At 34.7% G+C, this 22,321-nt stretch overlaps 1 protein-coding gene across 1 annotated transcript in view; it reads right to left on the bottom strand.

Moving 5' to 3' along the window:
* LOC149559692 (lipid phosphate phosphatase epsilon 2, chloroplastic-like) overlaps positions 1-22,321 on the bottom strand; it is a 175,015-nt gene that overhangs the window by 59,606 nt on the left and 93,088 nt on the right. The window contains exon 4 of the mRNA XM_089827463.1: positions 21,915-22,146. Coding sequence (XP_089683589.1) covers positions 21,915-22,146 — 232 coding nt within the window. The remainder of the gene's footprint in view (positions 1-21,914; positions 22,147-22,321) is intronic.

Raw genomic sequence — 22,321 nt, forward strand, 5'->3', positions numbered from 1 at the left:
AGTAAAATTGTACATCTCAATCAACAGCAGAGGCAGAGTATGTTGCTGCAGCAGTAAACTATTCTAATATTGTTTGGTTCAAGCAATTGCTACAAGGCATGAAGATGGAAATCAAGGAACCAGTTGTCATGTTTTGTGATAATACAAGTGCAATCAACATATCTAAGAATCCAGTAATGCATTCTAAGACTAAGCACATTGCAATCAAGTATGACTTTGTCAGAGAATTGGTGTAGGACAAGGAAATCAGATTGGAATATGTCCATACAAAGGAACAGATTGCTGACATATTCACAAAGCCTTTACCTAAGGATGCATTTTTGTATCTTAGAGGTAAGTTAGGGGTCATTCCCCTATCTGAAGTTCACTAAAAATAAGTTTTAGTGATGCATCGGCTCTTACAAAATTGAACAATCATCAGTTGATGCAGCAAATCAAAGAAATATTGCATATGAATCAGTACTAAAGGTACAATGAAATTCATTGAAATTGGATTGTCTTTGGCATGTGTTGTCAAAGAGGGAGAGTTTTACTGTCATATCTTTCCAAAATTTGATTATGTAATTCCTTCATAGAGGGAGATTACTGTAAGAGGGAGAGTTCTCTATCTTAGAGGGAGAATTGTTAATTGTGTTGTGTTGCTATAGACTTGCTTTCAAATTTCATTTCTACTATGACATGTTGTGTTGCCATTAATGCCAAAGAGAGAGATTGTTGGATACAATTAAGTAATTGTGTATTGTCTTTGATGTTACACAAATTCCATATCAGTTATCAGACAGAGTCTATCGAGTTCTGTCGGTCAGGAAAATAGTTTACAGAGTCTACCGAGCTCAGTCGGTCAGTAAAGCCTTTTGCAGTGTATACCGAGCGTTCCTGTATGTCACACGGTGAGTTAGTGTTAACCGAGTTCGCATGGTAAGCTAAGAAAATTTTAGTTCTTACCGAGATCACTCGGGTATCAAAGGATTTTGTAGTGGACGGTTAGTGTTAACCGAGTTCGCACGGTAAGCTAAGGAAAGCTTAGTTTTCACTGAGCTCACTCGGTAGTCGAAGACAGATTTTACCGAGTCTAGTCAATTTCCAAAGGAAGTGGTAGGTTTACCGAGTTCCCCATTAATTGTAGTTTTTACCGAGTTCTGCCGGTTAACACAAGAAGCAATTTTTTTCTATATTGACCGAGCAGCGTCGGACAGTGAAGAATTTTGTTTTGATTGTTAGTTCAAGCCAACTTTGGAATATGTTTTTGCAAGTTGGTTGGGCCGACCTGGTATTATGTATAGTATATAAAGAGGTGCTCAAGATATCGAAAAGTGTGGAATAGAGAGTGTATACGGATAGTGCAAGGAAGTGCAAGGAAGAGACTTGTGTGTGCCTAAGCAGAGTTGAGCAGAGGGAAATCTTGGAGCTGCAAAGATATATTTAATCAGTAAGGATCTTGTGGAGCTAAACTGAGATCTGTATTCAGCAAGATAAGTTGCATGTATTTTCAGATTATTCATTGTTGCTTTCTAACCATTGTAACAGTGATTCCAAAATCTCCTAACAGAGTTGGTTTAACAACCATTCCATAAATCCTTTAACAGGGCGGCAATTTAGTTGAATTGTTCTAAAGACCTCTTACAAGGCCACTCCTAACAGGGTGATTAAATCCTCTAACAGGGTCACACCTAACAGTGTGTTTTGTAACCTTTAACGGAGTTGGCTCCTAACAGGGCTCAATTCAGAAGAGTGAAAATTGGTGACTAGTTGTTGGTGGTTTTTCCCATATTGGGTTTCCACGTAAATCTGGTGTCTACTGTGTTCATGATTACTTTCTTTTGCATGGTCGCTTATTTCAATAAATGCTTAATAGATTAACTAAACATCTATCAAGTTTTAAGCAATAATTTATGTGTTTACCGAGTAGCAGCAGCAACTAAGTTTAAAGCATCTTTGGGACTGTTGAATTTGTTTTTGTGGTAACTGATTCACTCCTCCCCTCTCAGTTACCCCATCTTCATTTTCCAACAGACTTCACATTCATTTGATAAACTTTGAAACCTTTGTATGAAGAGTAAACAAGAAGAGTTCTTACTCCTTCCAATCTTGCAATAGGAGAAAATGTATCTCCATAGTCTGTCCCTTCTTCTTGTGCATGCTCCATACAAACTAATTTTTTTTTATTCTTTGTGAATTCACCATTTTCATCTAACTTATTTCTCTAAACCCACTTGATTCCAATCACATTCTTATCCTCTACTCTAGGAACTAGAGCCCATGTATTATTCTTCTCAATATGTTCAATCTCTTCTTTCATGGGTTTGCTCCAGTCCACGCTTTCTAGGGCATCTTTCATTGACTTGGGTTCATGCATGCTCAACAAATTGTATCACTTCTTAGCCTATTCCTTATCATTCGTATATCATCTCTATCTCCAATAATTAGTTTAGCTGGGTGGTGTATTTTGACATACTTTGATAATCTTGGTTCTTCTCTACTTTCCTCATTAGGTATGTCAACTTATAAATCACTACGTACTTCTCTATCTAGTAATTCAACATTTCTTTCATGTAAACTAATCTCAGAAACAAAATGTTTCTCAACTTCAGTCTGCAACTCGACACTTGATTGCATCTCATTTACTGAATGCAACTCGACATTCATTGTATGTGACTCGGTAGTCACTGACACTTGTTGTTGAATTTCAACTTGATTTACAACATCTTCATCTGCAAGCATACCTTCATAAAATTATACAAAATATTTTTATTCCTTTGGTTCCTTCATAAGTTCAACCTCATGTACCTTTGTATATTTATTAAACTTCACATTTTCACTTTCCACAACTTTGTTAGTGTTAGTATTTAAACACTTATAAGCTTTACTTCTTGTGGAATAGAAAAGGAATATGCATTCTTCTCTTTTAGAATCTAATTTTCCACTCCTAAAATTTGTAAGAATATAGCACTTTCTTGCAAATACCTTAAATTATTTGGCATTGGGTGAGTATCCATACCATATTTCACAAGGTGTTGAATGAGTACCTTTCTTGACTTGTACATAGTTCAAGGTATAGATAGTTGTACTTACATCCTCTCTCTAGTATTTCAAAGAAACATTCTTCTCCATCATGAGTGTCCTAGCACAATCCATTACATATTTGTACCTCCTTTCAATAATTCCATTTTGTGGAGGGGTCCTAGGTGCAAATGCATATTTTTTCCCTCTATCATTATCGAACATCTCAAACTCATTTGGTGTAAATTCTCATCCTTTGTTAGATCTCAAATATTTTAGGATTTTCCCTATCTCCTTTCTCAACTCCTACTAAGTACCACTTAAATATTTGAAAATCATTAGCTTTTTGTTTTAGAAAGATAATTGTCATCATCCTATAATAATCATCAACAAATAGGATAATGTACTTGTCACCTTTTTATCTTTGCACATTGATTGGTTCACACAATTCAGTATGAACAATATTAAGAATTTCTTCTGAGCTGTGAGTCTTATTGATGAAGGGTGCTCCCCTTACTATGATAACTCATAACATAAGAAAAACGTATAGACTTCATATTGGTATTGCAAATGTAAAATTATAGAATTCAAAAGTACAATATGCTAACCCGCATGGGTTCCTTCATTACAATAATCTGCAAGACAAGCTACGAACTATCACCTAGAAATTTTCTAGATAATATTTGGCCTTTCTTAAATAGGGAATTTTATGTTACTTGGGAAGGTTCTAGAAAATTAAACTTAATACGTAGGGTCGATAGACCCTAACAATACATATAGAGTCAGCCAAATACATCTTGGACAATTATTTAAGATATTTTAGGTAGCCCAACTTTGGAAGGCCTTAAATCTCAAACCGTTGCTCTAATTGGTTATTATAAAAACTTCTCAAATTTGCTAGCTCTTGGTCTACAAATTTGAGACAGTGATAGTGCCCTTCCATTAAGTTTTTGAACCTCATCTGGGCACTCTAAGGCCTCTAATGTTGAGCCTGCAGATTTTTCTACAAATTTTTCCACTAAAAATCTACAATAACTTCTACAATACTTAATCTTGAGTAATGAGATTTTTATGGTAGGCTTATAACCCTAAAATGAACCTTCATATCTGAGCTCATATGACAAACTTACTAAAAATAGTAAGTTCCCATAAATAGAAACCACCCTATCTTCTAGTCCTTATTAAAATGAAGAGACTAAAAATAAAATATATTTGGGTGATACAAGATTGCTCTTACACCTAGGATGATCCTAGATTAGACACCTGGGGTAATTTTGAGAAGTGACTCCATCACCTCTCAGGTGTTCTGAGGAAAACCAAGATGGTTAACCTCCTCCTTTTCTATCCATGATGAATCCACTACTGGCCTCCCTTTCCATTTGACCAATTATTCTTTATAAGTTTTTTTCTTCTACATTTTCCAAAACAACTATCCAATATCTCCTCAATCCCCTTTGTAGTTGAACTAGTTATTGGAATACTCCAGTGCGCTTCTATAACTTCATCTCTATCACATCCTTCATAATACTCTCTCAAATCTGAAATAATAAATACTGGTAAAATATTCAATTCAAAAAGCAACTCTGCTTCATAAGCATTTCCAAAATCATGTATTTTCACTATCTTGCATACTCCAAACTTCATCTTCAGCTTATTGTATGTACCCACTGGAAAACTATCCTTTCTCAAATGAACCATGACTTCATCTTCAACCTAAAATTCTTTATACATCCTTTTCACATCTACCTTCATCTTGAACTCTATATTCATCTTTATGATGTGCTTCCTCACCTCCTCATGGATGTTCTTCAACTATTCAACAAATTCTTCTTCTTTAGCACTACTTATCTCTCCTTTATCCAACTGCCTCAATCCAGAAACATTTCTGGGAATAGTCGTGTATACAATCTAGAATGGTGATTTACTAGTACTCCTATTGATAAAATTATTATATGAAAATTCTACCTTTGGTAAAATCATATCCCATTCTTTTGGCTTGTCTCCAACCAAACATCTTAGCAAATTTCCCAAACTCCTATTCACCAATTCTATTTGTGTGTCACTTTATGGATGATGCAATGAACTAAACTTCAAATTTGTCTTAAATTTCTTCCACAATGTACACAAGAAATACTCAAAAAAAATTGGTATCTTGATCTGAAACTATACTCTTTGGTAGACCATGTAGTCTCACCACTTCTGTGAAAAATAATTCTACCACATGAACAACATCATTAGTCTTCTCACAAATAATAAAATGTGCCATCTTTGAAAACCTATCAACCACCACAAAAATAGAATCATGCCCTCACTATGTCCTCAATAATCCAAGAATAAAATCTATGTTGGCATCATCCCATAGTTTCTCTAGTACAGGTAATGGTTGATACAACCCTCTATTCTACTTCACTCATTTCACCATCTAGCATACTCTGCAACTCTATACATACTTCTTCATATCTTTCTGCAACTTTGGCTAGTAATAATTCTCAACAACCAATTCTATGGTTTTATCTCTATCAAAATGTCTAGCCAATCCTCCACTATGCTTCTCCTTGATGATATTCTCTCTCATTAAACTTCTAGGAATGTACAACTAGCTTCCTCTAAACAACATACTATCCTAGATCATGAAATCAAACCACTTTTTCCTATCAAGTGCAATAGGTTCTATACAAGTCTTCCATGCTTCACCAAAATTAGGGTCATTTGGATACAAAGTACTGAGTTCTTTTAACCCAACCACCTCTATCTACATTTCTATCAGTGAAAGTTGTCTTCTACTAAGAGCATCTATAGCTTTGTTAGACTTTCCACTCCTATGTTTCAAAACAAATGTATAACTCTACAAAAACTCAACCCACTTCAAATGCCTTTCGTTTAATTTTCCTTGACTATTCAAATATTAGAAAGCTTGATGATTAGTATAAATAAATAAAAAATCCTTAGGAAGAAGATAGTGTCTCCACTTCTTCAATGCTTGAACTATAACATAAAATTATTGATCATAAACATAATATTTTCTTTTTGTATCATTCAATTTCTCATTGAAATAAGCAATAGGTCAACCTTCTTGGTTCAAAATAGCTCCTATTCTAGTATCAGTAGCATCATAGTCTACTTGAAACACCTTGTTAAAATTAGGAAGTGCTAAAAAAAGATGCTTAGTAACCTTCTATTTCAGCATATTAAAACTTTTATCTACTCATACAGTCCACTTAAATTCTTTCATATTCCCTCTCATTGATTCAATCAAGGTTCCACAAATACTGCTAAAACCTCTTATGACCTTTCTATAAAAAAAAAAGCTAGTCAATGAAAATATCTTACCTTTGTCGCACTCCTTGGAGTAGGCCATTCAAGAATAGGCTTCACTTTCTCTAGGTCCATTTTTAGAGCTTCTGCTAAGACTAGAAATCCCAGGTACACCAACTTCTTTACAAAACTACACTTCTTAAAGTTTATCAATAACTTTTCTTCCCTCAACTTATCAAACACCTTGTGAATATGGATCAAATTCTCTTCCAATGTCTTCCTAAAGACCAAAATGTCATCTAGGTAAACAATTAAAAACTTACTCAAAACTCCTTCAGTGCCTCATTGAAATGCTTGGTGCATTGATTAGTCCAAATGGCATGACTAACCACTCGTACAATCCTTCTTTTATCTTGAAAGTAGTCTTCCACTCATCACCTTCTTTGATACTTATCTGATGGTACCCACTCTTTATATCTATCTTTGTGAAATGCTCAGCTCCACTCCAACATTCCATAATATCATCCATCCCTAGCAATGGAAATCTATACTTGATTTTGATCTTGTTGATAGTACAAGAATTTGTGCACATCCTCCATTCTCCATTCTTCTTTGGTCCTAATACTACTAGTACAACACATGGACTTGGACTCTCTCAAATCAACCCCTTCTACAACAACTCATGAACTTGTTTATTCAACTCTTCACTTTCTACTGGTGTCAATTTTTCTGCTGCCTTGTTTGGAAAATTGGCTCCTACAACCAAATCCATCTAGTGACTGATCTTCCTCATTGGGGGCAACCCATCAGGTATATTATCTGATACAATATCAAAAAAATTCCTAACATATCTATAACTTCTATAGGCACCTCCTCTATTTATTCTTTTTTATCTTTTGGAATTATAGAAAATCACATCTGCTCACTCTTTGTACTTTTGAGAAACTCTTTTCCATCAACAAAACATATTATAGCAGTACTACATACCTTTTCTTCTTTATCCTTCAATGGCTTCAGCTTATGTTTCACTCCATCCTTGGTTAGAGTAAAGGTATTTTCTCACCCATTGTATACAACATACTTGTCAAACTATCATAGCCTACCCAACAACATATGACATATGTCCATAGGTATGATATCACATAGTACCTCATCCTGGTAGCTTTGAATCCTGAACTTCACTAAGCACTTCTCATTGACCATGACCTTGTGGTCACTTTGCACCCAAGCAATATAGTATGGACATGGGTATTTCTATCTCTTCAGCTTCAACTTCATGACCATCATTTATGATACTAGATTGTTAGTACTTCTACCATTAATGGACACATCACAAAAATTATCTTCACATTTCCACCTTGTGCGAAAAAAGCTCCTTCTTTGATTAGGTTCATTCTCACCACTCAATAGGACTCTTATATTATCTATGACATCTCCTCTTCTAGCATCTTTAGATTGCGATAATCTAGCATCTTCATCAACATGTACAACTCTAGCCTAACCTTCTATTCTTCAATCCGTCTATTAAGATTTAACCATAGATAGATAAAATGTAATTACATGCAAATATAAACAATATCAGAAAATAATAGATCACATAGAAAATAACACAAGACACCAAGATTTAACGTGGTTCACCTAATCCCTGGGCTACATTCATGAAACAACAAGTATAATTTTATTACAATCCATTAAATACAACTTGATTACAATACATAATCCTTTACAACTCAATATTGCCACAATAACCAATTTTCACACCACCGCAATGAATCAATCCCTAAGCCTAAGCCCTTTTATACAAGTATTTTTACTACTTTAGGGTTATCATTAAAAATTACATGTCAGCACAAAATCCTGATAAAGAATTTATGAAGTATGTACATTACTTTCCTGATCAATCACCACAAACTAACAATCTCACACTTGGGGACTAATTTGGCTCCACACTAGACAACAATCTTCCACTTGGAGACTGATCTTGTAGTAATACTACTACCACATGGGGTTCCCACTGGATGAAACCACCCTGGACTTTATTGTTCTTTTATTCCTATTTAGTCTAGGAGACTAACTGAAGCTAAAGAGGAATTCAACTTCTCCCTTGTCACTACCTTTGCAAACATATCCACTAGATTCTCATCTGTATGTATCTTATCGAGCTCTAAGTTCTCATCATCCAAAACTAACTGAATGAAATGGTACCACAATTATATGTTTCTTTCTTTGAATGTAGAGCTAAATTATTTGCGAGATGAATGACACTCTAACTATCCGTAAAAAAATGATTATCCCTTTGAGGGTGTCCCCATTCTTCCAAGAAGAACTGAAGCCATATCATCTCCTTGGCTGCCTCTATAGCAGCAACATACTCTACCTCTATAGTGGATAAATCATTAACCTTCTATAACCTAAAAACCCAGCTCACAACTGCCCCACCAACAATAAATACAAAACCTATAGTACTCTACTTGGTATCAATATCCCCTACCAAATCCGATTCAACATAGCCTTATAAAGTAGTAGTAGAGCCCCCAAAGTGTAAACATGTACTAGATGTTCTTCTTAGATATCTAAGAATCTATTTAACTACATTTCAATGCTCAATTCTTGGATGTCTCATACACTTGTTAATGACTCCCACTACATGTGCAATATCTGGCCTTGTACATTAAATAGCATACATCAAGCTTCCTACAACTGAAGCATAGGGTACCTTTGACATCTTATCCTTGTCTTCTTGTGTCTTGGGACACATCTCCTTAGTCAACTTCAAATGACTAGGTAAAGGTGTGTTGAGAGCTTTAACATTCTCCATAGAGAAATGTTGCATGATGGGGACACAACCCAAACATAGAATGGACACAATAGGAAAGGGAAAAAATTTATTAACTATAAAAATATGCTAGTACACTTAGTTTAGAGAAACAGACTCCAAAACAAGCCCTATGGGCTTACAATAGCATAAATCTGGAGATAAATTCTTCTCCCGGTACCTTCTCTCAAACTCCACTCTGAACTGCCTTTTACAATGCCATAAATGTTCTTAAATAGACCTCAGAGGGTTAAGGATTTGGAATACATTATAGAAAGTGCTAGTTGGCATCCACTGACCAAATAGAAGGTTCCAGAAGTTGCATTAGAAGATGGCACAAAATTAGAAGAATCCAAAAATGGTAACCGAACTTTCGAGAGGCATAACTTTTGAACTGTGGCTCCGATTAACGAATCGTTTACATTTTTGGAAAGCTCTCAAAGCACTCTATAGCCCTATGGATGAGCTTTGCTCCTCCCCCATTTTTTTGGCCCTACTTGATGTCATTTAATGCCACTAACCTGAATTTGAAGCATTCTTAGGAGGTCTCTAGAAATTAGAAAACTGTGATAACTTTCAAACCATGTGGCCTTTTGACCTGATTATTTTTCTAGAATGCTCTAAATTATAGTTACAATCATCTAAAAAATTTACACCTTCTAGTTCACCAAAATGATGGCTCAATTACATACTCATATTTTTTCGGCATTTACATGTATCCCAAGGTGTTCAAATACTCTATCCTAGAACATGGATAGTGGAACTGTGAGAGTTGGAACCTTTATTTGATCCAAATGGGTATCCAAAAATGAAAACATATGAAATAGAAACTAAATCTAAGTACATTTTTTGGGTGACATAGGATTACCCTTCTTCCTCTAGATGCTCCTGCATCATTGCAACACCTTCTCAACATAATCAGTCTGAGATAGCCTTAATTTCTTGTTCTTCCTATCTCTGCAAATATTTATACAAAGGATTTGTTTTTCTGCTCCGAAATGCTTCATAGCAAATGCATGTGCTAACTAGCATTTCAAACCCTTAATCTGATCCATGTTAGAGCCAGATACAAGCGTATCATCAACATATAAAGATAAAATAATGTAACTGTCATCATCCAACCTCTTAAAATAAACACAATTATTTGCATGACACCTACTATATCCATGCTCATGCATAAAACTATCAAATTTTAGATACCATTTCCGACGTGGTTGATTCAACCCATATAAGACTTTCTAAAGTATGTACGATACTTTCTTGATTAGTCACCACAAACTAACACCATCCTTCTTTGGTGCTGAGTACATTCAAATGCTCTATGCCATTCTTCTTCGCAGTGAAAACATTTCCCATAGAAGCCTCCTCTTCTAGATCCTTGTCCTTTGCCTCTTCCTCTTTGATATCTATTATTCTGATCATGGAAATGATTGAAATTGTTTTCCCTATGGTTCTAACTTGTACTTCCATCCTCATCCTTGTTCTTCTGGTCACCATTTCAACTTCCATAAGATTGTCTGCTAGATATTCCACCATGAACTCTTCCACTATTCTTGTTATCAAACATCTTTCTTAGTTTCTCCTCAACCCTTAGGGAAAACTAGTATGCCAACTCAATATTGGTTACTCGAACAAAACTCATCACATCTAGAATTCTTTTTCATAACCTATTAATATAACAAGAAAATTTCTCCTTATCAGCTTCTACATGGCCAATTCTAATGAGAACTCAGTAGAACTCTTCAATATACTCTTGAACAATTTTTCTTGCTTGCTTCAACCATTGCATTTTCTTTAATAGATCAAGCTTATAATCCATGGGAATGAACTATCACTTCATTTTAGCTACCATGTGATCCCATATAGTGATTTTTTCCTTTCATCTTTTATTTTTATCCAACTAAATCTCTTGCCACTAGATCTATGTATGACCCTTCCGTTTGTCCTTCACAAACTTGACCCTATTTGGATCTTCAATATGTTCATATCCAAAGTACTCTTCCAATTCATTGATCTAGTTGATCAATTCCTTTGGGTTGAGATTTCCCAAAAATGGGGGAACATAAAACTTAGGTCTTTTTCCAATATTGGAAATGGCCCTAAAAATCTTCATCTCCTGTTGGTTAAGAACTTCCTTTACTACATATGGGCCTATGTCTCCTTCTTCTTTTCTTTCATCCTTACTTTTATCATCTCCAATGAAAAGATTCATTCCTCTCTGAATCTATTTTTGCATTGCTTATATTTTCCTCTAGAGGGTTCTAAAATCCTCAAGTGTACCACCTTCAACTCTTCCACCATGCTCTCTTTGTGGAGGCATTTTCACACTTTTGCTTAAACCTTAATGCAAACTGCCTCATAATTGGTGATCTATCCACATTCTTAGCTGAAACCATAGTCTTGGTGCAAACTACCTCACAGTCAGTAATCTGTCCACACACATAAGAACTCTAGCTATGATACCACTTGATGAACAATGCTTCCCTTAATACCATAAACCATAACAAAAAACAAAGAAACAACAACACATGTGAGAACAAAATATGGACCTTTTATTTGCACTACAAATGTAAAATTATAGAATTCACAAGTACAATATGCTAACCCACATGTATGCCTTCATTACAATAATCTACAAGATAAGCTATGAACTATCACCTAGAGCTATTCTAGACAATATTTGGGTCTTTCTGAAATAGGCAATTTTATGTTGTCGAGGAAGGTTCTAGACAATGAAACTTAATACCTAGGGCCAAAAAACCCTAACAATACATATAGAGTTGGCCAAATACATCTTTGACAATTATTTTAGATATTTTGAGTAGCCCAACTTTGGAAGGCCATAACTCTAAAATTGTTTATGCGATTGGCTATTATGACAACTTTTCTGAAACACCAGCTCTTGATCTACAGGCAAAATACATTGGAAGTGCCCTTCTATCAAGTTTTTGGACCTCATCCAAGAACTTTAAGGCCTCCAATAGTAAGCCTAAAGATTTTTCTATAAATGTTTCCATTGAAAATCCACAATAACTTCTCTAATACTTAAGCTCGAGCAATGATATTTTTATGGTAGGCTTATAACTCTAAAATGAACCTTCATATATAAAATGAGAACATTTCAAACTCATATGACAAACTTACTAAAAATAGCAAGCTCTCATAAGTAGTAACTACCCTATCTACTAGTCCTCATTAAAATAGAAAATATTGAAAAGAAAATATTTTTGAGTGATGCAAGATTTCTCTTACACCTAGGATGCTCCTGCATCAGTTACTGTTGAAAGTAGATTTTTTCATCTTGCCCAACTAACATTGTTTGCAAATTATATTGTCAAGTTTCTTCAATTTAGACAAACATCTCACTTTTCTCATGTTACTGATACTAACCAAGTTATCAAAATTAACATGACATAACCTCTTGTTCCATAACCACACATCATCAAATTCTACAACAAGATAAGTAGCATCATTCATATTAAGATAAAATAGATTACATCTAGTTTGATCACCTTTCCAAATTAGTTTCCCATCAGTGGCATAGATCTTAGCTATCTTGTTCTCAAAATCAACCTTGCAACATGAACTATTTAGTTATGACACACTCAACAAATTATACTTAAGTCCTTCAACATAATAAACATTGTCACACTCAACAAATTATACTTAACTCCTTCAACATAATAACCCTTTCCCTTTTATTAAATAGGGTGCATCATTACCAAACCTTACATTGTTTCCATCATAATAATTCAAGATAATGAACTTAGTTTTAGTTCTAGTCATATGATGTGAACACCCCCTATCAATGATCCATCTCTCACTCTTTTTCATATTAGGCACTAGTGTAGTTGCCTAATCCTCATCAGAATCATCCTGCATTGCAAAATATACCACTTCATCATCATGATCATCAATTCCATATTTGGTTTCCTCCCCTACAATGTAGCAAGACTTCTTTCCTCTCTCTTTGTAATCTTTGTTTTCCTCATCTCTTTTACTTTTTTATTCATCTCCAAGTCTATTTTTCTTCTTCTCTAGACATCTAGTAGTAATATGACCAACCTCATTTTAATTAAAACACATGATAGATAAGTTACCTTTAAATTTTCCTTTGTCTCTGTGAAATCTCCTTACTAGCAGTGCTTCAAGTTGTTCTACATCCTCCTCATCTATGTCACTATCACTAGAAATATATTTGACCTTTTCTTTCTTCTCCTTAGGCTCCTTTAATGACAACTTAGTTTTGAAAGTGGATTCAACATTTTCAAGTCTAAAATTATCAAAATTAGAGAGCTCAAAGGTAGTGAGCCTACCTACCAAACCTTCTAGAGTCAAATTTGAACATAGTATACATCTTAGTTCTTGTATGGAAAAAATCCAATACCATACATGGGAAATAGAATTTTTAGCACTTTACTCAATACATTATCATTATCAATATTACCATTAGATTCTCCTATAGAATTAACAATATCTTTTATTCTAGAGAAATATTTAGCAACATTCTCACCTTCTTGTATCCTTATCTCATCAAATTTTCCTCTAAGACTTTCAAATTTGGCTCTTAAGACATTTGTGTCTCCTCCATAAAGGGTACATAGAGTAACCCACATCTTCTTTTCATAATCACAATTCTTGATGTCATTGAACTCAGCTTAACTTAGGGTAGAAGCAATCTCCGACATTGCCTGATTGTGTTCTTTCCTCTTTTTTAGATAATTAGTAGTTAGGGCTCCAAAAGGTTCAACATGCTCAGTGATGATGGTAGATTGTTCATGGTCTCCAAGACTACTTAGGTGTAGCTTAATTAGACTTTTCCATGCAGGGAAGTTCTCCTTGTTAAGCTTTCATACCTCTCTTTTGGACATCTTGATCTTTTGCTTCTAGTACCTTCAAACTAGTCCTCCTAACGAGATGGCTCTGAGTCCACTTGTTCAAATTCTTAAGAACAATTGAGAGATGGGAGGGATGAATCAGTTATCCAAGGTCCAAATCTACATATAAAAATTTTCACAGCTTACTAAACCCATATCCATAAAACCTTATTGTGCATGCATCCATTAGATCATACAATACTTAAATTTTTTAGGTTACTGTCCTAGGTCAAAATAAATTTGAAAAAATCTAAGCATGAAACATGTAATATATTCAAAAAAACATTTGACACATGGATTTTATGTGCAAATTATAACCTTTAATAGGGTTGGCCTTTCATAGGGCATCAATTATAGATCTCTATTTGAGTGCTCCATTTTTCTTGGCTTTCACACACTTCAACTCTAATAGCTTGTTCACCCTCCAAGCATTCATACTCTTAAGTCTTATTGTGTTGCGTGCCATTTGTAGTCTCTTTTATTCAGCCACTAAATGAAGTAATATCCTAGACTCCTTGTCCTCCTTGTTAGCATTATGTTGTATTTGTCATTAGTGAAAACACTTATTCAATTTTGTATGGTTATCGAGCTCATCACTTAGTCTACAGTTTATACCGAGCATTTCTGAAGCTATTGAGTGAGTGTGTAGGCCAATAGTATTTATTGAGCAGACAATTATCACTGAGTAGATAGTGGTCATTGAGCTTCATAGTCTCTACTGAGTCATTAGTTTGTGTGATGAGAAGCCAGTATCTACCAAGTGATGGATGAATATTGTTTACCAAGTGAAAGCAAGGTAAACAAAGGATTTAGTATCTACCAAGTAACACTATATCTACTAAGCCTCCAATGGTTACCGAGTTCAAAGCTATGTTGTATGATTAGTATGGACCGAACTTCTACTTCTACCAAGTGCATGAAAATGCTGAGTAATGTATTGGATGCCGAGTATCAAAATTTCACCAAGTCAACTTATAGAACTTGAGTTTCTACTATTTGGTTGACTCAGTAATATTTTGTTTTCTTGTGTTTTAGCTAACCTTGTATTTGTAAATATTGGAATGGTATATATGTAATTTATTGTATCATTTTCAATATATGCATGAGTATATGAAGGAATGGATATGTAATGTTTTGAGAAGAGTCAATGTGAATTAGTAGCAGAGCAGAGTATTCAACAAGGTCTACAAGGAGCAGTAAAGTTATATTAATCACAAGAGGTGATCTGTACTTCAAGGATATAATCATAAATCGAGTTGTAAGTTAGATCTACTATTTCATCCTAATAGGTGAATCAATTTTCTAAATCCTTTAATAGGGTAGAGTTAATAGACTTTCTTTAAATCTCTTAATAGAGTGCATACTTCATTGTATGTCTGTAAAAATTGTAATAAGGTGGATCTAGTAGTCCAAATTTCTCTTAATAGGGCCGACCATCAGAAGTGGTCAATGTAAGCCCTAATAGGCCAAATTTATACTAGAGTAGTGAAGTTTTTTGGTATCATCTCCACCCCATTTTTCCTTTCTATTTGGAAGGTTTCTAGGTCACCAAAATTCTGTGTTCATGTGTTATGAATTTTTATCTTTTCTCATGCATGTAGTAGATTAGATGAATTAATGATGAATGGATTAAGTGTTGAATTAATTTAAAGCTTTTGAGGTTACTGATTCATCCCTCCCCTCTCTGTAACCTAGCTAGTCTTGATTATTTCCAACACTCCTTAGGTTCTCACACATGAAAACCTTTTCTTCTAACCAACTCTCTCTATAAATAGAGATTTAAGATCTTTTTGCATTCAACCTCAATAGTCCATTTTAGGGTTAGGTAGGATTAGGTAGGATACAATGAATCTACCAACTTTTCCATTTGGTTCCTCTAAAAACTTCTTCTTCAATCCTCTTTAAATTCACCACAAAATTTTTTACCTTGAATTCTATGCCACCAACTCACCATATCATCATACTTATCCTCCAAATGCCTCACACAATTCAAGAAAACAAAATAGTCTTCTCTAATTCTTCAAATCTATGATTTAACATTAATATTGGCACTCGACTTCCATATTTTTCTTCTAGTCATCTTCCACTAGTTAACTCAACAAACACTTAAGTTTACTGGTGCTAGGCATCAACTAAACTTTACTCAACTTACACTAAGTTCAATCAACATACACTGAATCTTCACTATACTTGACTCCAACTAATTGTCTACTTGGCTTACACTAACTTTTCTCAGCACCTACTATCCACTTGGTCAAGCTTGGCAGACTTGATTCTTCTTAGTTGTCCAAATAAACTTAATCAATGTATCCATCCATTGCAACCTTAAGTAGATAAATAATACACTATATAATCACTATCTTAAATAATCTTTGTAGTCCTTTGTCATACCATAACTCAACCTTTCCTCTAGGTGAATTTGTTATCTTATTTGATCAAATTTGTTAGATTAAATAATATTACTTAAGCTTACTTAGGTAAATGCATTTTATCTATTAGTTGTAGTCTAGGGGTTAGTTATAAGTTGTTGACAATACAGGAGTTTGTTCTCTCCGAAGCCATATTTATCCTCTCACATTGTTTGAGGACTTTCCACCTTATGTGGATGTATGCTTAGTTGTCACACTTATCTCCTAGCATCTTTTAGCTTGTTCTAGAAGATTCCTTGAGCTCTTTATATACGGGCTCCCTCATTGTATTTTCATCAGATCATCACTTCTCATTGTAAATACATTTTCATTATGTTTCAATATCTTGTGGTCTCTCATGTCCATTTAGGGTTTTTCCCTTGCTCCAAGTTCTTCCTCTCCTTGGGTTCTCTTTGACAAGTTTTCACATGCATGTGATCTTGGGCATCTTCGGAGTTGGCTTTCATCAACTCCAAAATGGTATTAGAGCCTTCCTACTGCTACTTGGTTGAAGTTTTTTGAAGTTGTGATTTGAAGTCACAAACCTTAGTTTGTTTGTGCATTTTTTCTTCAAATCAGGGGATCAACAAATTTTTGGACCACATTGGGGCCAAACGGACATAACCATTGGATCTGAAAGGCCATTTGCAGTCAAGATTCATATAAAACTTGTTGAATTTGGAGATAGAGCTTCAGGAGGCAATTTTTTTTTTTTTTTTTGCCTGCAGGCCCTTCTGTATGGTTGTACAGATGATTTGCACTTTTTTTTTTCTTTTTTTTTAAATAATTTGTGGGCACTTCACCATGGCACCACCTAGCAGCCATCGCGGGGCCACTCGCCCACCATTACACTCTGTCCTTCCTCCTCCGGTGCCCTCTACCACTACGCTCTGCACCGCTCCAGTTTCAGCCAATGGTTCAGCGCCGCTCGTGCATTGCTCCACCCGCCATCGACTGTCACCCACCTGTGGCCTCACCACCACATTTGACTGCATGGTTTTTCTGTTAAATCAACACCCAATCTGTGCAGGACATGTGGCACTTTGCCATGTGGCCCCTGCCACATCACTCGCCTTCCATGTGTTGTCCATGTGGCACTGCCACATGGCTCCCATGTGGCCTATTTTTTGCCATCAAATTTCTTGTAGAGATTTTTTGACATTAGCATGATGTCAGCATGATGTCCTCAAACCTTCTTGCACATCTCCTTCAGGGTCATTTTGGACCTACCTTTAGTTTTTTGGCCATAACTTGAGCATATGGAGGTATTTTTATGATTCGAAAGAAGCATCAAAAAGCTGGTTCTAAGACAGAGACATTGGTGCAGGTATTTTCAGGTTTTGATGCCTTTTCATTGCCTTTTTTTTAGTCAAAAACCAAAGTTCTATTTTTGACTCCGGCAAGCATAACTTTTGCATCCCATGCCTATTTTTTGAAAACTTTATATTTTTGGAAGGCTAGTTCTATCACCATTTTAGAAATGTGGTCCTTTTTCTAAATTTTTGGCCCATGCTCTTTCTATCATAGTTTTGGCATTTTTTCTATATGGTGGATATTTTGAGTGTTTTAGGCTGGAGGATCATTTTCCTAGCATGGTTCCTTTTGTTTTGAGCTATAATTTGTTTTGTTGCAGCTTGTTTTTAGTTTTGGTCACTGTAGCTATCATTTTGAAGCTCTTTTTTGTATTGTACTGAGATAAAGTGCCACTTTTGCATTTTGGGGATCATGAACATCATTTTGAGTTAGTTTTACATGCACTATTTTCATAAAGCACAATGGGGGGGATAGTTGTTTTCTATTTTAGGCATTCTCCCTTTGTCAAGTGAGTGTCCCTTCCATGACATTAGCCCCATGTAGAGTCAATTTGACCATGTCTTTATAGGTGTCTGTACCTCTTCCCTCTCTTGTCGTTCTTGGTTCGTCTATAGGAGACTTTGGCCCACCTTCTTAGTTGCCTGTCATCACACCTTGTCTGCATTAAGGGGGTTTTATGCTATTGTTCTAATGCATCCATGTTTTGATGGTTCAATAGTGTGAACTATGTATTCAGTGATTGATCCTATGTACAAGGCGATTGCAGTGGCTGGCTACCTATGCATTTCGATGAGATGGATCATCTACCATATAGACATGCACGGTTCCTGCATTTTTCTTCCATGGAGGTTCTATAGATCAGCAGTTTGGCAGATTTTGCGGCTCTTCATGCTTCAGTGATGCTCTTCATGATCACTCCTTGTTCCTTTTTTAGGGGACATTTTCCTAATTGGAGGCTTCTTCAGTTCTTCACTAGGTTCTTACCTCTTTTTGGGGAGGGTTTTTCCCATGTGGTTTTCTCTCTTTCCCTTCTTTTAGAGGTTGCATTTTCTTGCATTTTACTTGGGTACCTAAAATGGCCTTTTTGCCAAGACCCATTATGCATTTCATCTTAGTTTTGTGAGTTTAAGGCATTTCTCTAAGTTGCACTTAACGGGGGGTGTTAGAATAAATAACTAATTAGTAATTATTTATTCTATTACTTAAGCTTAATTAGGTAAATGCATTTTATTTATTAGTTGTAGTCTAGGAGTTAGTTATAAGTTGTTGACAATACAGGAGTTTGTTCTCTCCTAAGTCATACTTATCCTCTCACATTGTTCGAGGACTTTCCACCTTATGTGGATGTATGCTTAGTTGTCACACTTATCTGCTAGCATCTTCTACCTTGTTCTAGAAGATTCCATGAGCTCTTTATATACGGGCTCCCTCATTGTATTTTCATTAGATCATCATTTCTCATTATAAATACATTTTCATTGTGTTTCAATATCTTGTGGTCTCTCATGTCCATTTAGGGTTTTTCCCTTGCTCCATGCTCTTCCTCTCCTTGGCTTCTCTTTGACAATTTTTTGCATGTAGTTGATCTTGGGCGTCTTCGAAGTTGGCTTTCATCAACTCCAAAAAAATTCTCTCCATTAATCAAACAAATGATAATACTCACATCAACTAAGTAGTTGTCTTATGAGCAAGTAGTAGGTTTGACATCAGTGACAAAACAATTATTATTCCATTATAGGGTCTTCACTATAAAACAATCTCATATGAACACTATTTATTTTGGTTCTAGTTTTCTCACCTTAAGTGTATGTGGGAGAAATCCTTCAACTCTTCTTTCTTTGTTTGCACCTCAATCCAATTCTATAATTTTCCTTAGAAGAGGATTGGGTTTTCCAATCTTGTGAAGTTGTTCCATGATCAATGAAGCTTAACAGAACATTTTTTTATGTTCCTACATTCATATGATTTCTAACTCCCCATTTTTTAGATAAACAACATAGAGGTGGAGAAGTGCAAGCCATGCTTCTCTGTAGAGGAAATGGTCTGATCATGGAGGTCAAAGGGATTGGAGAGAAAATGATGGTTCTAAAGCAAAGCTTTGGCCTTCTATCTAAGTTCACCATCAAAGTGACTCATGCAGTAGCTACCACTCTACAATTTCTTCAAGGTAACTAGGAGAAGGGTCTAAACTAGTAGGATGGAAAATTACTATTTGGATTCCTATCAAAAGATTGGGCTAATGTTCTCCTCAAGGGGAAAGGCAATGAGAATGCTAACTAGTTCCTTGTCCTCTCCTCTAGTTTCTTTGTGTGATTTTTGTTTCTTTGGTGGGCCACTAACCTAGTTAGGTTTAAGGAAATGATGTCTTTGTTTAAAAACTTTTTATGTTTGAACTAGTGTTAGTTATGATACTCTGCTATTTTGTCAATTTTTAAATTTTTGGTTGGATTCCCCTATTGGGAACCTATGTTGTTCAGGTTCTATTTTTGGTGTGATACGCTTGGTTAGGGGTTGTCTTTTGTCTTTGTGTTCTGATGGTAATTTGTTCATAATAGGTTGGTAAGACAACTTTTATAAGGGCTAGCCCCCTTATTTTGGCTATTTAATATTTCAAAAACATTGACCAAAATGCCACTTGATATTTTTTGAAAAAAAAATCTTTGTAATAAAATATTAATATCATTGGTAGCAATTTTCCATGTAAGTAATAGTCAGGTAATTTTTAGCAACAAATTCAATAGTCTGCTCTTACATTAAAGAATTGTAAGCTTCCAATAAGATTCCAACAAAGACAACATTTTGGCATGAGTACATGGGCCACATTTGTGAAAAACGCCTTAGCATCTTGAAGTTTGGCATGAGTACATGAGTACATGGGCCAGAAGGGTAAAATCATGGTTCAAGGTCTAATTGACTATTGCTTAGATTTTTGCTTTTTGTGAATACTAAATATATCTAACATAAAGTGTATTTTTATTAAATCTTTTCTATGTTGAAAGGGATTTAAAACTTAATTAATATTGATGTGCAAGGTTTATTTATGTAACTTTACTTTAAAAATTCTTTTTTTTTTAAATATTAAATAGTGTCTTATGTATTTCATATTGGCACAATGTGATAGTGCATGTTGTAATTTTTTGTTATTACATCAAGTTTCAAACTCTATTGAGGTTAGGGTTTACCCCTTTACAAAAAAAATGTTGATTTCTCTAAAAATTCATGGATATATTTTATCTTGCACAAATAGAAGGCCTTATGTAAGTTATTTGAGATTGTAGAGAACTAGATAGAAAACTATTTCAAGGCATTCAAAAATAATAGGCAGGGTGCTCTATTCAATGGATTTTGGTATTTTGATACACACAATGACATTGTGTTGAAAAGAGAACCACTTAAAAGCCATCAATAAAAAAAAAATTTGAAGATAATGAACAACACTAGTAGAGAGGACTAGAAGTGTGTTCAACTAAGTTGGTTTAGATTAGATATCATGGTCAAAAATTATGAGTGTAACTTGGGATTTGGTTAACAAGTCTCCTACATCATTTGTTAATAAAATCCAAAATAAAGATTAGAAAAGAAAAAAATCTCTCATTTCAACAATATTAAATTGAGGAAAATGTCCATGAGCTCAATTAGAACCTATTATAATTAAAATTTAATGTTACAAAAAGTATCTATTATGGGGTGGAGGGATAAAAGTTTTGAAATTCTAAGATAAGAATAAATAATCCAAAAAATGAAAACTAAAATCTGTAAAGAGATCGATTACATTTCTATAGTTTGAATACCATATGATAATGTGAAGATAACTACTATCCAAGACAAAGAAAGTTACACCTTGTGGTGAACCAAAGGTTTAGGTTGGGCTTGATGAGTATAAGTCAAGAAATTTTGAAAGTTTACTACTGATCTACCTTAAACTATGTAAGATCTAATGAAGATGTAGGATAATATTTTCATGAAGATTGCAATAGATGGGAAAATACTTGGTCAATTGTAATCATTTATTTATTTACCTTTGTATCAAATAAAAGTATAACCTTGGAGGCTCTAAACAAATTGACCAATTAAACCATCACACATTAATAATAACTTCTATATACCCATTTCATTAATTATGTATACTTTCAAATTGAACTCAATTTATGCTTCCACATTCTAAATGTTAAAAAGGATGAGAATTTGAAACTATTAGCTAACACGACAAAGCATAATTAATCAAATGTTGGTAAGAAAACTTACACGCTAGAGCACCATATGTTGTGATATATAAAAAGCATTGTGCATGTGAAGATGGCATTCCAGGGTCAGCTCTTAAACCATGGGTTGAGGCAGGACGTGGTTGGTTGATTAATTTCTTCAAATACCTTGAAATCCATATTGACACAACTATACCCATTGCGCCCCAAGTTCCTCTTTCACAATGCCTCCAAGGTAGTGCTCCAATAGCAGTTATGAGTGGAAGCATCCTTAGCTACAATTAATAACATGAAAAATGAAAAACCATATGCAAAAATAATAATGTAAAAAATGTAAAATTTAGTAAACAAGAATATTTTCTTGAATACCTTACATCATCTTCCTTCTCATCTTACACCTTATATTTAGAGGTAGTTTATTTACTATATAATTTGTTTCTAACATACTAA

The sequence above is a fragment of the Cupressus sempervirens genome, chromosome 4 (assembly GCF_028749045.1).
Source record: "Cupressus sempervirens isolate cs-2001-9-10 chromosome 4, ASM2874904v1, whole genome shotgun sequence".
Taxonomy (NCBI): domain Eukaryota; kingdom Viridiplantae; phylum Streptophyta; class Pinopsida; order Cupressales; family Cupressaceae; genus Cupressus; species Cupressus sempervirens.